Raw genomic sequence first — 14868 nt, 5'->3', positions numbered from 1 at the left:
CATGGGTCCCGGCCAGAAGGTGCTTTAGTCTTGTGGCAGGCTTTCAGGCCTTGCTTTGGGCCAGTCCCTTTTGGGTTGACTTTTGCCCACAAGGGGATGGGTAGCTTCAGGTGTTTGATTTAGAAATTATATTCTTTGTGTTCCCTATTGTATACTCACTGTATTAAAGTCCCTTTTCATTAAGGTCACCCTGAGGTTCATCACCCTGCAGCCCTATCTCCTCAAGCCTCAGTTTCCTCATCTGGCTTTTGAACCAGCCAGGCCTAAGTTTCCGTTATCAACAAGGTGCCAAGGCTGAATTTAACTGTAAATGTCCTAATCTTGCTCATCCCATAGCAACAGCCAATTGGCAAGTAGGCAAGTAACCAGTACATATCAGGAAAACGTCAGATGTCCTACGGTATGCAGGCGAGTAGTGAAGGTCACGTCTTACATGCATATTACATGCATAGATCAACCGGGTTAAGACAAGATAACTTTGTTCAATGTCCACCAATCAATGTACTGCTGAGCAAAAACTCCTCTCTGCTGGGCTGAAACTCCCCTCTTCTGTAATAAAAACCCTGCCTTCCCTGAGCTCAGGGCTCTCAACTTTGGCTGCTGCGTTGCTGCATGTTGGGAGCCCAGGCTCGCGCTTCTAATAATGACCCTCATGTGCTTTGCATTGGAATCGGCTCCTTGGTGGTCTTTGGGAAACTCAAAACCTGGCACAACAGTAACACTCAAATAAGGTCTATAGATTAGTTAATAGTCTCGTGTATATGCTGGCTTCCAGATGGGATAGTTTATTGTCATTAGGTAAGGTATTAATGGGAATTGGGTGAAGAATATTGAAATTCTTTGCTCAATTTCTTTTCAAGTTTGTAGCAAAGTGAAAACATTTAAAATGAAAAGGTTCAAAAAGAAAGGGTGAGAGGATATAGTGATACCCTCCAGCAAAGAAGCTGACCTTTCTGTCCCTTCCTGCCCCCTTCTTCTCACTTGATGCACCAGTGGTGAGCCCGTGATGCCAGGGGATGTCGGTCTTGTGGCTAGACCAGTCCCTAGGCGAGGCTTGCCTCGGGGCTCTCAGCGACCCTAAGAACCCTCAACATGCCACCATCAAACCTTGGTGATCCCACAGAAACAGAGGAGACCAAAAGGCAGTGTTAAGGAGTCTCAAGTCAGAACACTAGGAACCCAGCTCTGCCAAAGGCCAGGCTGCATTCCTGAACCAGTCACATTTGCTTATAGGCTTGCCTCCACATCCATCAGCTCCACACCTTCAGCCTGTGTCTGCATACCTCAATTTGGAAACTGAGAACAGAAATAGCGCATCTCAGATACAGGAAGCATTTGAGAGTGGGGTGCATTCCCACACTTACCTGGAAGAAGATGACCACATTGGGAACTCAGGGCAGGCTTCCACTGGAAATGAGCACAGAGGACTGGCTAAGCCATGCAAGGTCAGGTCCAATCCTTACTAGGTGGCATGCTCAAAGCACTGCTAGAAGGGATTGGATTCCTAAGGTCTCTGTATCCTTCTGACAGCACAAGGGCCTCATGTCAAGGTACTGGCTTAAAGAAACAGGAGCTTGGGAAGCACTAACATTGCCATCCTTGTTTCAAAAGGATATCTGGCCTAGGCTTCAAGACACAATGATGGGCGAGAGCAGAAAGGTCCTCCCTTCTGGAGCTCTTGTTCTGACTAGGGAGACATTCAAGAAACAATGAATTGGGCCCTCCCTGGTGGTGCAAAGGGATAAAACATAGCATTTGAAGCTGTCTGCAGTCACTGTAGCACGGAGTTCCATCCCTAGCCAGGGAGGTGACCCTCATGGTGAAGCAAGCCACTTCTGTCTTGCCCACTGCTCCCCTCAGCAGTGTGTTTTAGTCAATCTGCCTATTCAACTTCCCACTCTCTCTGGTGAATCCTCTCCCCCACCCCAATCCCCCAACCTTTGGCCTGTACCACAGTTCTTGTATGCATAAATAAATAACTTTTTTAAAAAGTAACAGTGTATCAGAGCAAGGACCAAGGCAGGCGAAATGGTTACTATAGATGGGGTGACATTACAAAGCTTCATCAAGGACCTGCAGAGTGTGAGGGAGAGTGTGGTTCGAATATCTGAGGGAGGAATTCTTCAGCAGAGAATGGGGCATGCAAAGGCCCTTGAAGCAGGGGCCATGAACAATGGCAGGGGCTTAGACAAGTGACAGGGCAGGACTGCAGGGCAGCAGGGTGAGCCCAGCATGGGTGGACCATGGGCTTACAGGGGAGGCACCCTGAGGTTCATCACCCTGCAGCCACCCTACACACCAGAGGCCCAAGAGTCTGTTACATTATCTCCTCAAGCCTCAGTTTCCTCATCTGTAAGTGAGGGTCAGAGTTGCATTAGTATACCAAGGCTGCCATAATAAAGTACAAGTGAGTGACTTAAACAGAAATTTATAGTTTTAGAGGCCAGAAGCCTAAGATCAATGTGTTGGCAAGGTCATGCTCCCTCTGAAGGTGCCAGGGAAGGGTTTGTTCCAGCTTCTCTCCCAGCTTTTTATTTCCTTGGCATAAGAAAGAACTCCAGTCTTCACAGGGGACTCTCCCTGTGTACGTCTATCTTTCTCTGCAAATTTCCCTTTTTTCAATAAAACACCACCACTTGTATTGGATTTTATCTTGATTATCTCAGTAAAGACCCAAATAAGGGGCTGCTAACTGGGGGGCAACAACTCAACCCATAACAATAGGAGCTAAGTTTTGAATAGTCCCTTCCTTGGGGAGCCCAGGACATTGGAAAGCCTGGGGTAGGATGAGGGCAGGCAGCTTCTGAGACTAGTACTGATGAAGTTTTCCCCAGACTGGCCCCATCCTGGGGTAGAGGTAAACATTTTGAGAAATTCTTCAGATGGCTTTGCACCAGGCACAGTGGTGCCCTGTGATCATGGCCAGATGAGTGCCAGCACAGGACACTGTTACTTGTGGGGCAACCACTGAGACAAAGAGCAGTGGTCCAAAGTATAGGCCTGACTATAGTGCTCCCTAAGAGGGTGCCTCATTGTCCCCAAATGAATCCCTGGCTCCTTCACCCCAGCTCAGGAGAACCTGTAATTGGCGCCAACCTTGTCCCATGTACACAGGCCCTTTTGTACAGCCTCTGCCCAACGACAGACAGATTGACAGGTTCATGGACCCTCAGGCTCCCATTATGGCACTGAAGCTGCCATGAACAAAAGAAAAAACAATTTAAAAAGCTTATACTGGTGTCTGTGCCACAGCAGACGCCCCTAAAGGCCTAGAGGGCAGTCCTCACCAGCGGAATGCACACATCACCAATCAGTCTGCCACACGAGTTACTGATGCACCACAACCTTGGAGTTTTATTATCAGCTTCTCACATTCAAGTACAGATTCCAATAAAAGTTGATTCCTCGAGAAGAGAAATGACAAGAACTGATTGTGTTCTCTTCTTGAAATGGCCTACCCAGCACCCATGGCTTCTAATGGATGGGCACAGGTTTGCCAAGTGTCCTAGCACACGAGATCATGTGTACTAGGACATGCACACACACATGCAAATACATGCACACACAGACACACACACACAGTACCTCCAAGCACACAGGGCCATCCAGTGCACATAACCTTCCCTCAAAATGTACACACACACACACAACTACTGAAACCATCAACCAGGCTTTGCTCCTGAGAGTAAGGTTTACTCCAGTCTAACTCTTGCCTCTTTCCAAATGTGGCTGTAGAGCTCTGTCATCCTCCACTGGTAAAAGGGCAAACTCCACCATGGACATAGGAACACACAAATCCCTGGCAGAGTCATGTGCACCTGTAAGAGGTTCCCATTTGCACGGGCCCTTGAGGTGGGCATTCCTCAGGGGTGAGAGTTAGCTCTGCAGTCTAAATTCATGAGTGCTGGTCTCCCAGCAGAAGGGATCCTTATCCAGCATGCTGCGCTCTGTGAAGGTCACGTGCCCATCTGCATCGACGAGGATGACTGTGTTGGTTCTGAAAGAGAATATGGGGCTCATGTTCAGCCTCCTGCTCTTGGTCCCCTGCCCACCTTTTGGAGTTCCAGCTGGAGGCATAAGCTCACCACTGCTGGAATCTGTACTAGACACAGCCCAGCTTTTGGTAGGTCATGAATGAGTAGCCTCAGTCTTGGGGAGTGAAAGGGACCTATCAGGGGAATCTGGGTACATAACCTAATGGAGACTGGGGCTCCCTCACCAGCCCTGCAGGCCATGTCTATGAGTCTACCCAGTACACACTCTGCAGTATAAGCCTGAACTACTCTTACCAGGAAGGCCCTTGGCTTAGCAGGCACTTTCCCACTCAGAACGCCCTAGGGCTCCTGGGCAACCGAAACTCTAGGCTGCCTTGGACTCTTCTAAGATTTGATACCCTCAACTGCTTGGAAACTAGGCCTCCTTCACCTGGAATGCTCCCTTCTGTCCTCTTCCCCACTGTCCTGTCCCAAATGCTTAATGTACCATCTCCCCTGTACCCATCCCATGGCAGGGTGTCTTCACTTCATTATTGCCTGTCTCCCTACCATCCCCCCTATGACCCCTAGAATCAGGCACCAGTTCCTAAGCAGCCCAATAAAAGCTGATATCCAGGTGGGCATGTGCATACTCAAGACTGAGGGTTCCAGTGGGGTTGGCCCAGCAACATGTGCACTCCACCCTCCCCTTGTCCCCATGTCCCACCCTCTTGTCCCCCAGGAGAAGAGCCAGGTACTGTCACATGTATAGTACCATGAGCACACTGAGCACACAATTTAGTCACAAAAATAAGCCTATGACAGAGGAGAAGCTGGAGGAAAATTATATTCCTGCACCTACTAAGGGAATGATCCAGGTAAAAGGTCACTGTTCAGGCAAGCAACCCTCAGGGCCTAGAGCACCAGTGCCTGGCACTCATACTACATGGAACTTGACCATCATGTCTGTCCCTCAACCAGAGGATTTGACACTGTCACATCCTGGGCATGGGGGATGGAAGACTCAGGCCTGCTGCCCTCTTAGTCAACTGGTCCCCAGACCTTCATGTCTGTCCTCTAGACAATGTTCTCAGCCTCAGCAGAGACGTGACCATGTCATCAGAGCAGTCACCTCATGGTTGCCTGGGGGAGCAACCACCTACCTCACCTGCTCTCCCACTCTAGTGACAAAAGGGGCTCACTTGCCCAATCTCATTGCACCTGAACCTGAAAAGCAGGTGTACATGTGATATCAGCCTGATATCAGTTGGCTCGATCACCATGCATGATCCTGGCTATGGGAACCTGAGGATATGTCCCATCCATACAGTCACTGTGGATTCCCAGTCCAGCGCAAGGCTAGCACCCACAGAGTCCACAACATGCCAGTCCTAGTAAAAATGGCTGTGCTGCCACAGTGCTCCATCTCCAGACCAGGTGTGCAGCACTCCAGAGCATCAGTCAGTTCTCCCCCACTCTGTGTATCCAAGCCACCTCCAAGTGCAGTATGTGGGTCCTCAGATAGGCCAATCAGGACTCCCAGCCCACAGACCCTTTCCTCCATCCACGATAAGGGGAAGCAAGGAAGGAACTTGCCTGGACAGCAAGTAACCATGCCAAGGAATCTGTCCCCTAAATAGCCTCAGCTTTAGGCCAAGACCAGGGGTCACTCTTTTCTGGGGTATGGTGACATCCCTGGTATAAGATGATCCTATCCTGGCCTGGTCACACAGAGGACATAACAGGCCAGGGACACAGGTGAGTGAGGGGAAGAGTCAGGCACTGGTACCTTTGGGCTTTCAGATTTGCTGATGTGAGCATGCCCAGTGCCAAGTGTTGGATCTAAGAGGCCCCTCCAAACCCTCCTAGAAAGCTACAGATGCCACAAGGGCCTATATCTGACCAGTAACACCCCTGGGAGTGAATGGTCACGTTGTCTATGAACATTAACTGTGGCATCTGCTCACCCCACAGTCCCTGAGCTGAAATGGCATCCACTTCTGGACAAGGAAGAGACTCTGGAATCCAAGGAGTGCAGGTAAGCCCCTTTTCCCCAGAGAACAGGACCACATGTGCTTGGTAATCCCCCATACCTGGTGCCGTAGTCTGGGCAGCGAACACACACAGCTGCATACTTGTTCAGAATGGGTTGCACATACTCCCTGCCCTGGGACTCGATGGCTGGGTCTGGCAACTGCCTGAAAGGACAGAGGAGGGGTCCATGCCAGCTCCCTTGCTGGCCTCCCATAGCCCAGCCTGCCTGCCTGTTATCCTGGATGCCCTGTAGTGCCCAAAGAGCTACCAGGCTCTAAAGTAACAAGGTTTGTTCCATCCACTTTCCTGCTCCATCAAGCCTTTCATTTAAGACTACAGTGTAAAGTCACCTACCACAGCCCACTCACCAGGAGTTTTCTCCCAGGACCTAGGACCCTAATGCCATGAACACCAGTGATCTGGGCACTGGGGAAGACTCTGCTAGGTGAGAAAATGCCCAGGGTCCCCAGGGGAAGGAGAAAAGCCATCCCAGGAGAGAGGTGAGATTTGAGCGGGTATAAGTGCTGTGAACATTAGCCTGGTTAATGGATGTGATTACCTAGCCACATATTTGCCACAAGAGATTCCCTGTGAGCATCTGAGGGCCGGTGCAGGGCCAAAGCCATCAATAACAGTAGCTTAGGGCCCCAGTCATGAGTCTTCAGGGATGACAGAAAATGTATATGCGCTTAGCAGGAAGGAGTCCCAGGAAGGAAGACTGACGGTGTCATGCTTCAGAGGGGAAAGCAATAGTAATCCAGGAATAGACAGGGTCCCAGGAGAGAGGAGAGGGAGACAGGACATTGGGGACTCCTCCAAGATGCCACTGGGGTATAGGACAGACAGTGAGTAGCTTGGTTAAAGCACAGGGGAGGTGTGAGCTGCACCAATGTGAGACAGGAAGACCAAAATAACCCAAAAATAAAATAGAGTTGGTATCCCTACAGTAGATGCCCATCTAGAAGTCACCTGAAGTGCCTCAAACCCTGTGAAAGAAGCCTTCTTTCCCTTGGGCAATTCATGATGTTCCAAAGCTAATGGTAGAACATCATGTGTAAAGGAGAGTTAAGCCCTAACTGTTCACTTATGTGATTAGCTAATTAACTACCTAGCATCTTCTGAAATCCCGGAGGGGAGCCTCCAGCTTCTCTGAGCCCCATGCAAACGACCCACATCAGGCCTCTAAGGCTGGTGGGGGGCACAGGTTGGTAGGGTAGCTGTGGGGGATGGGGGAGGTTGGTGGGAAGGAGACAGAGAACATCTCTCTATGTAGTTTCCCTGTGGCTGAGTAGCCACTGTAGTCATTTGGGCATCCCAGGGCAGCAAAGCCTCCCTCCCTATATGTCCCACAGTTGGAGAAGTAGAGGGACCCGCCTACTCACGCCTCTTCATTGTTAAGCACATCCAGGAGCTGGGCAACAAGAGCATCCTTGGGAACTGCCTCACTCTGCTCCACTACTTCCAGGAAAAGCTGCTTCCCAAAGCACAGCTTCCTCCACGGTGTCTCCAGAAGTGCATTGCTCAGTCCGTAGGTTCCTATAAGGAAGGGGACTGAGGGTAAACTCCTACCCAGCAACATGCAAGGTGCTCGGGATGTGGCTGAAGAGTGCTGAGGTTAGGCCACCCCATGATCTAGCACCTTCTCTACAGGCATTCCTAACCCATCTGCATGGCAAGACAATATAGTGAGGCAACACAGGAATCTAAAAGTCATATATGCATTGTGGCCTTGAAGGGCAGGATAGTAATGAATAAAAGACCTGGGTGAAGAAAAGAGGGAAACTTGCAAGAGAATCATCTCCCTATCTCAAGCCTAGGTGGAAGTCCAACTGAGAAGATGAAGGTTGCAAAAATCAGCAATCTGAAGCTAGGGGGTATCCACCTTTTAGGTCATTAGTCAGGGAGCCTGCCAACAAGGGGCAGCCCCATGTGGTGGTAACATGAGGACCAGGTCCCAGGAAGGGGAAGCCATGGGACTTTAGGGCTAGTTTCTCAGAACAAATTTTCAGAAGGTTAAAAGAAGGAAAAACAAAAGAAAGAAAACGAAAGGGAGAGGCACAAACTCAGGTGCCCCCTTAGGGAGATCAGCAGACAGGCAAGTTTGGAGTCATGTTCACTAAAAGATGCATGGAATACAAGGAAACATTACTCTCTGAGGCTGCCAGACTTTTAGGAGATCTCGACCAAATCTGATGTGACTCCAGTCACTTATGGGAAGACAGCTCATGCAACACCAGGCACCCATAGCAAAGTTGCCAGCCTCAAATATCACGATGGGTATGGATGTGAAAAAATTAGAACCATCCAGAGTGTTTGACAGGAACTTTGTTCCCACTTTGCACTGGGAACACAATGAGGGACACAATAGTCGTGGAACAGGTTTGCAAGGCAAGACTCTGCTACCTAAGCAGATATTCTTGTGCTATTTATTGAAAGCATACAGGCTAGTAAAAACTGATCATGTGATATTGGTATGAGGAATAAAGTCCAGACAGTAGGATTGGAATGGGGGCCAAAGTTTCACAAGGACATCTGGTCAAGAGACATTTGCATTGTGCTGATGTTATCAAAAGCAGAACTATCCTGAGATCACCATGGAGTCATGTAATCAAGTCAGTGGCACCCCAGGCCTGCCTCGTTATGTGGGCTATAATCCATAGGTAGTCAAGCCGGGGTGCTCTGTTGTGGTTTGCAGATAGCAAATAGGTCACAGCTGCCTATGAGTGATCAGCTCATAGGAGCCCACACTACAACAGTGGAAAACACCATTCAACATTGGTGCTGTGCAGCAAGTAGCCATGTGCAAATGACAGAGGTGGGCCCTTACCTCATACTTTACATAGGAATCAATTAAAAATGTCCCCAAGACCTAAACATGAAAGCTAAAGCCTTTAAATTCCTAGAAGAGGGTTTAGAGCACAGTGCTATGAAGCTATCTGCAGCCACTGCAGCACAAGTTTGAACCAAGGCCAGGGAAGTGACCCACATGGCATGACAGACCTCTCCTGTCCCACCCGCTGCTCCCCTCAGCAGAGTATTTCAACCAATCTGCCTTTTCTGCTTCCCACCCTGTCTCTGGTGAATCCTCTCACCCCTCCACTCCTGGCCTGTATCCCAGTTCTTGTATCATAAATAAATAAATCATTTTTTTAAATTCCTAGAATAAAGTGAGGAAAACTACATAACCTTAGGTTAGGCAATGCATTCTTATCTTTTAAATACTTTTAAATACTGCGCTTCAAAGGATACCAACAAGAAAGTCCACAAAAAGAAAGACAATTTTTTTTTCAAATTATGTATCTGGGGCACAACTAAATAATATAAAGATATTTTAAAGGTCAATAACAAGACATAAAATGATTTTAAAATGAGCAAAGGATTTGAACAGATGTATTTCCAAAAAAGACATACAAATGGTGAATAAACACCCCAAAATATGCTCAATGTGATTAGCAATCAAGGAAACATATATTAAAACCACAAGATAACCACCTTTTACCACTAAGATGGCCTTAATAAAAAAGACAGACAGGGCCCTCCCTGGTGGCACAGTGGGTTAAAGCACAGCACTGGAAAGCTTAAGCCACTTCCGCATGAGTTCGATTCCCGCCTGCCCCGGAGGAGATCCACATGGCAAGGCAGACCTCTCCTGACCCGCCTGCTGCTCCCCTCAGCAGTGTACTTCGTCAATCTGCCTGTTCTGCCCCCCTCTCTGTCTCTAGTGAATCCTCTCACCCTCCGTATCTCTGGCCTGTACCCCAGTTCTGTACAAATAAATCAATCTTAAAAAAAAAAAAAAAAAAAGACAGACAGTAACAAGTGTTGATGAGCATGTGGAGGGACTTAGAACCTTATACCCTGCTGGTAGGAATGTAATATGGTTCCGTTGCTTTAGAAAACATTTTGGCAGTTCCTCAACAAAGAGATGAAAACATGCATCCACACAGAAATTTGCAATAGATGAATTTTCATAGCAGCACCATCCACAAAAGCCAAAATGAAGAAAAACCTAAGCATGCACAATGGATGACTGGAGAAAGAAAACCCGCAATGTCCAGATGATGAGATACTATCAGTTCTAAAGAAGGAATGGAGTACAAGCACAAGCTACGGCACAGATGGACCCTGAAAAAATGATACTAAGTGAAAGAAGCCAATCCCCAAACTGTATTTTATGATTCTGTGTTCATGTTCATAAAATGCCCACAATGGGCAAATCTAGAGACAGAAAGTAGATAAATAGCCCTTTGTAGTTGAAGAGGGAGAATAGCACGGCATTTGTTTTCAGGTGATGAAAATGTTTCAGGGTTAGGTTGCAGTGATGGTTGTACAACTTTGTAAGAATACTGAAAACTAATGAATCTACATATTAAGTGGGTAAACTGTATGATATGTGAGTTATATTTCAATAAAACTGTAATTTTTTTTTAAGTAATATGGATCAGGTTGGGGCAGGCATGGGGACAAAACAAGAAGGCATAGTTTAAAAGAATTTCTCCTGAATGGTTTAACAGAAAACAAGCATTACTAGCCAGGTGCTCTCAAGCATTAACAATCAAGTACACTTTGGGGGTGTTTACAGCTGCATCCACATGATTCTCTGGGCCAATGCACAGAATGAGAGGTGAGGATGGGGTTCTCTGCTTTCTTCTGTGCCTTTCATTTTCTAGCACTCTCCAGATGGCAATGAGCTCACCCCTGGGGAAAGGTGGCCTAAGTTGTCAGCAGTTTGATATATGGAGCTGGTGAAGCCATGGGCCATAAAGTGCAGAAATCAAAACTCACAGTCCCAGGAGAGAAATAAAAGTGACCATGTCTCTGAAAAGTACAGAGGTGTTCCCACAGGATCACCCCAACCCAGCACCACCCACCAGGGCAGGCTCACCTGGTGTGAGGACAACAGGCTCTGGCTCCCCACGGTTTCCATAGTAGCAAACCACATCTCCCTTCACTGTGCTGTGGATGAAGAGGAGAAGATCAGACCAGAACCATTGGGTGTCCTGCTCCTGCACTGCCTCATACCTAGCAGGGACCCAGGAATGTGGCCAGGACAGGGCCCAGTCAGGGATACAGGCCTGCAGGGGCCTCACAAGCAAAGTCACCAATACCCCTAGCTCCTAACTCCTGGCTTACCATAGAAGCCAGTGGTCTGGGAGCAATAGCTGAAATATCCTTCTGCCTCCCCAAAGTCTCCAAGACATGAGTACATGAAAGCCTCCAGAGAGAACAATCATAGAGGGATGAGCCTCATACTTATGAACATTGACCCCTCCAAAGGCCATGGCTGTACCCCAGAGGCTCATCCTGAGCTCTTCCATTTGGGACAGGTCACCCTGGGTGACAAAGACTTCCCAACAAAGCACCAAGGACCACATTTTTCCTCTTTTATAGACTGGGTGTATATTTTTAAAAAATAACTTAATGTCCCAGAGCTAAAGATGTTCAATTCCTAAATACCAGAGGGATTTTCTGTTCTATGAGCCATTTCCTGGTGTTGTGCTGAACACAGAGAGCTGTGCCTTGAATGCACAAATGCAGAGACAGTAGGTTTTGAGGAAACCTCACCTCCCTGGCCTGTTCCTCCTGCTCAATGCTACTCAGCTGGCAGAATTCCCCATTCACCTTCACATTCTGTTCACATTCTTCTTCACCACAGCTCTTGGCTCCCTTCTTAAGGTATTTACTAATGACCAGAGATTTTGTTTGCAGGCAAAAAGTTGGAAAGCACAAGGACCTTTCGGATTGGGCCATCACTCCCTGAGTAGAAGGTGGCCTATACCTGCCTGAGTAGAAGGAGGCCTAATCCAGGGACCGGCCATGGAGGGAGTAAAGCTCTCTTCTTGGCCTTGACATCCTCCAGGGGCTAAACACAGGCTACTTTCTGCCCTCTGAATGCCAGCCTCAGGTTTTGGCACCAGTGCCACCTGGCCCTCAGGATACTCCTCTCAGGGCCACCTGGCCCTCAAATATAACCCACTGGTCTCTCCTGGCTTCCACCTACTTCCATGGTCTGTTCCAGGGAGGTAGGTCCTGACACTACTTCCCTGGAAGCCAGGAAAGCTGCCTAAGCTTCAATGAACCCACCCCAACACTAGAGGGAGTCACCTGTATTTGGATGAGTCCCCTTATCACAGGGCCCTTAATATCAAGTGGCTACTTGACAACTGCCAGGCAGTAAGTACTGTCAAGCACAGAGACCATTCTCCCAGGTCAGATCAGACATACACAGAACTACTGACAGCCAAAGTGAACCCTAAGCTGGTGGGAGCATTGAGGGCACAGGGATTCCCCCTCTAGAGCAGGCCTAGATGGAAGGAGAGGGTTCAGGGCAGCAAGTGCCTGGTTGAGCACATTCTTGGTCCTGCTCACGGGATACCACAGCCTCTGCAAAAAAACATCTATCTGCAAGGCAGTGCCAGGCCAGCCACACCATACATATTAAACACTCAGCACAGTGAATCTACCCTTGTGGAAAGAAGCTGGTTCAAACAGGTTCACCACCTCCCCAGTGCCAAAGGCATCCACCAACTTCTGGGACACTGAAGGGGAAGGGATGCCAGAAGCAGACAGCAGAACAGATGGGAGAGAGCATTAGATGTCATTGTATTGGAGGATAGTTCCCGGTGACCACACCTCTAATGCTCTTCATCCAGGCCACCCTGGTTAGGTGGATCAGGGTTGTTCTCACCAAAGCCTGAAACCAACAAGAACTGTGTTGAGAAACTCGCACCGGGCCCTGGGTATCAGAAGAGTGGACACCCAACAAGGGTTCCCATATTGGCCTCCCTTTACCCGCTGCTATTCCTTCCCTGTGCACATTCTGTCATAGACACCAGGACTGTCAACAGCATTCTCTCACCTGCCTTCAGACTTGTAGTTGAGCCTTGGCAGACCAGCTGCCCACACCCTGTCCCCTCTTCCCCAGCATCTAACTGGTGGTCCTGGATACAGGATCTGGAGTCCCACTCAGAGGACAAGGGTTCCTCATGACTCCTGATAACCTATGCACCAAATATCACTTCATGTTAAGTACCAAAAGAGGTAGGTCACACTCATGCCACAGGCAGCACCTGCTCCTCAGATGGCACTAAGAAAATGGCACCCAATGACAGGCCGAGAGCTAAAGGCAGCCTATGCATCTGGTGCCTGAGTTGGTGCTGGGCATAAACAGGGTCCAGGTGTGGGAGCGACAGAGATAAACATACTCTCAGGAGCTAGGTCATAGCCTGATGGTGGCTAGACAGTGCCTGGTTTTGCACTTCAGATGGAAATGCAGATGGCATGGCAGGTGTCCAGGGCACCAAGCTAAAAGCATCTCCTGTCCTGGTCCCTAATTGGTGGTTGACAGTGGCTACCTCCAGGGGCATCCATGACCCCAGTCATGTACCCACAGCTGTGCCACAGGACCCGGCCCCACTTCCCACAGGAATCATGGTGAGGCCACCTGCCTGTCTAATCTCAGCAGTGTCAGGCACACACAAGGTGGCAGTCAGCACCTGCATACAATCCCACATGACATCCATGTGTAGCCATCAGCCCCTCTGCATCTCTATGTGCCCCAGGTGTGCCTGGCAATGTTTTAGCTGCCATTTCCCACAAGATCCAGGTCTCCTGTAAAGTCCCAACAATGTGACTCTTGAATCTCACAGTCATCCTCATAGCCGGCACAGGTACCCCTGCAGCTCCTGGAACAGCACTTGCCTGGGGGACCTACCTCTCCAGCCCCAGGACAATACCCTCCACCCTCTTCTTTTGCTCCCCAGCCTTTGCAAATAGGCTTCCATGTTCACTGTTGAAAGCCATGGTTCACTTGGATGGTTTTGCTGATTCCAGACAGGTATTAGGAACTATCTGCTCCTCAGCCACAAACATGGCAGGGAGACTACGGGAGCCAAGAGACTAGTGTAGGCTAAGGGTGCCCGATACTAAGAAAGTGCCCTCTGCAGTGTTCACAGCAGGAGCCAGTGGTCCTCACATTGTCATAGGAAGCCCCCAACTCTGCTCTCCAAGTCCCCACAACAGTGGGTCTGGGAGGGTTTCAGTCCCTCTGGATGCTCACCAACCCCACCAGGAGAGATGTCCTTGAAGAGACCACCATGATGTCACAGAGTAGTGTGACAAGAGACCCGCTTCCTACCAAGCCCGTAACTCTAGCACATGGTGATGCCCTGTAGACCCACCTCAAATCCGCTGCTATGAGGTTGAAGCCATTATATAGGTGGCCCTCTTTGGAGACCTTCTTCAGGTAGGACAAGCTATCCACATCGGTGGTCAGAAATTGGGCCACGAGTTCACCTGTGGGCGGGGGATAGACACCCACAGCTAAGGCAGCAGGGATGAATCCCCCTCTCTACAGAGACTGGGAGGCCCTCCTGGGCTGGACCCCTCCCATGTTGGTCATACCTCATTAACACAGCAGTCAAGGAGGATGGCACCAAGAACAATTTTCCTTTTCTTTTTTTAATAATATGTTTATTTTTACATAATTATGTGTCTTTTCCCATCTCAGTTGTAATCCCCTTGGGCTTCCCATCACCAAAGTCCATTGCACTTCCCTCCCCCCACCGTTTTTGATCCCATTCCCCATTCCACCCCATAAAATGTCTCTGGTATATAGTTGTTTATTATTATTATTATTTCCCTTGGCCCTTTATACTCCTGCTATGAGTAAAACCATCCAGTATTTTTCCTTTTTTTTTTCTGGCTTATTTCACTAAGCATGATCCCTTACAGCTCCATCCACATTGCTGCAAAAGGCATGTGTTGATTTTTTTTTGGTTGCTGAGTAATATTCCATTGTGTATATGTACCACATCTTTTTAATCCAGTCATCTACTTTTGGGCATTTGGGCTGTTTCCA

General features: G+C 48.7%; 1 protein-coding gene across 4 annotated transcripts in view; it reads right to left on the bottom strand.

Annotated features, from left to right (window-relative positions):
* Nucleotides 1–3327: 3327 nt before the first annotated feature.
* Nucleotides 3328–14868, bottom strand: part of TANGO2 (transport and golgi organization 2 homolog (Drosophila)) — a 37710-nt gene continuing 26169 nt past the window's right edge. For 3 of the 4 annotated variants that reach the window (XM_012734275.1, XM_004694976.2, XM_012734276.1), the window contains 5 exons: nt 14189–14303; nt 10894–10964; nt 7391–7544; nt 6068–6172; nt 3328–3997 (listed from right to left, as the gene is read on the bottom strand). In XM_012734275.1, the coding sequence (XP_012589729.1) occupies nt 3877–3997; nt 6068–6172; nt 7391–7544; nt 10894–10964; nt 14189–14303 (566 nt within the window). In that variant the 3' untranslated portion in view covers nt 3328–3876. The remainder of the gene's footprint in view (nt 3998–6067; nt 6173–7390; nt 7545–10893; nt 10965–14188; nt 14304–14868) is intronic. The other variant, XM_012734277.1, reaches the window with a different exon arrangement.

This window comes from Condylura cristata, unplaced genomic scaffold (assembly GCF_000260355.1).
Source record: "Condylura cristata isolate star-nosed mole 26May11 unplaced genomic scaffold, ConCri1.0 scaffold00051, whole genome shotgun sequence".
NCBI lineage: Eukaryota > Metazoa > Chordata > Mammalia > Eulipotyphla > Talpidae > Condylura > Condylura cristata.
This window is presented reverse-complemented; position numbering and strand designations above follow the sequence as displayed.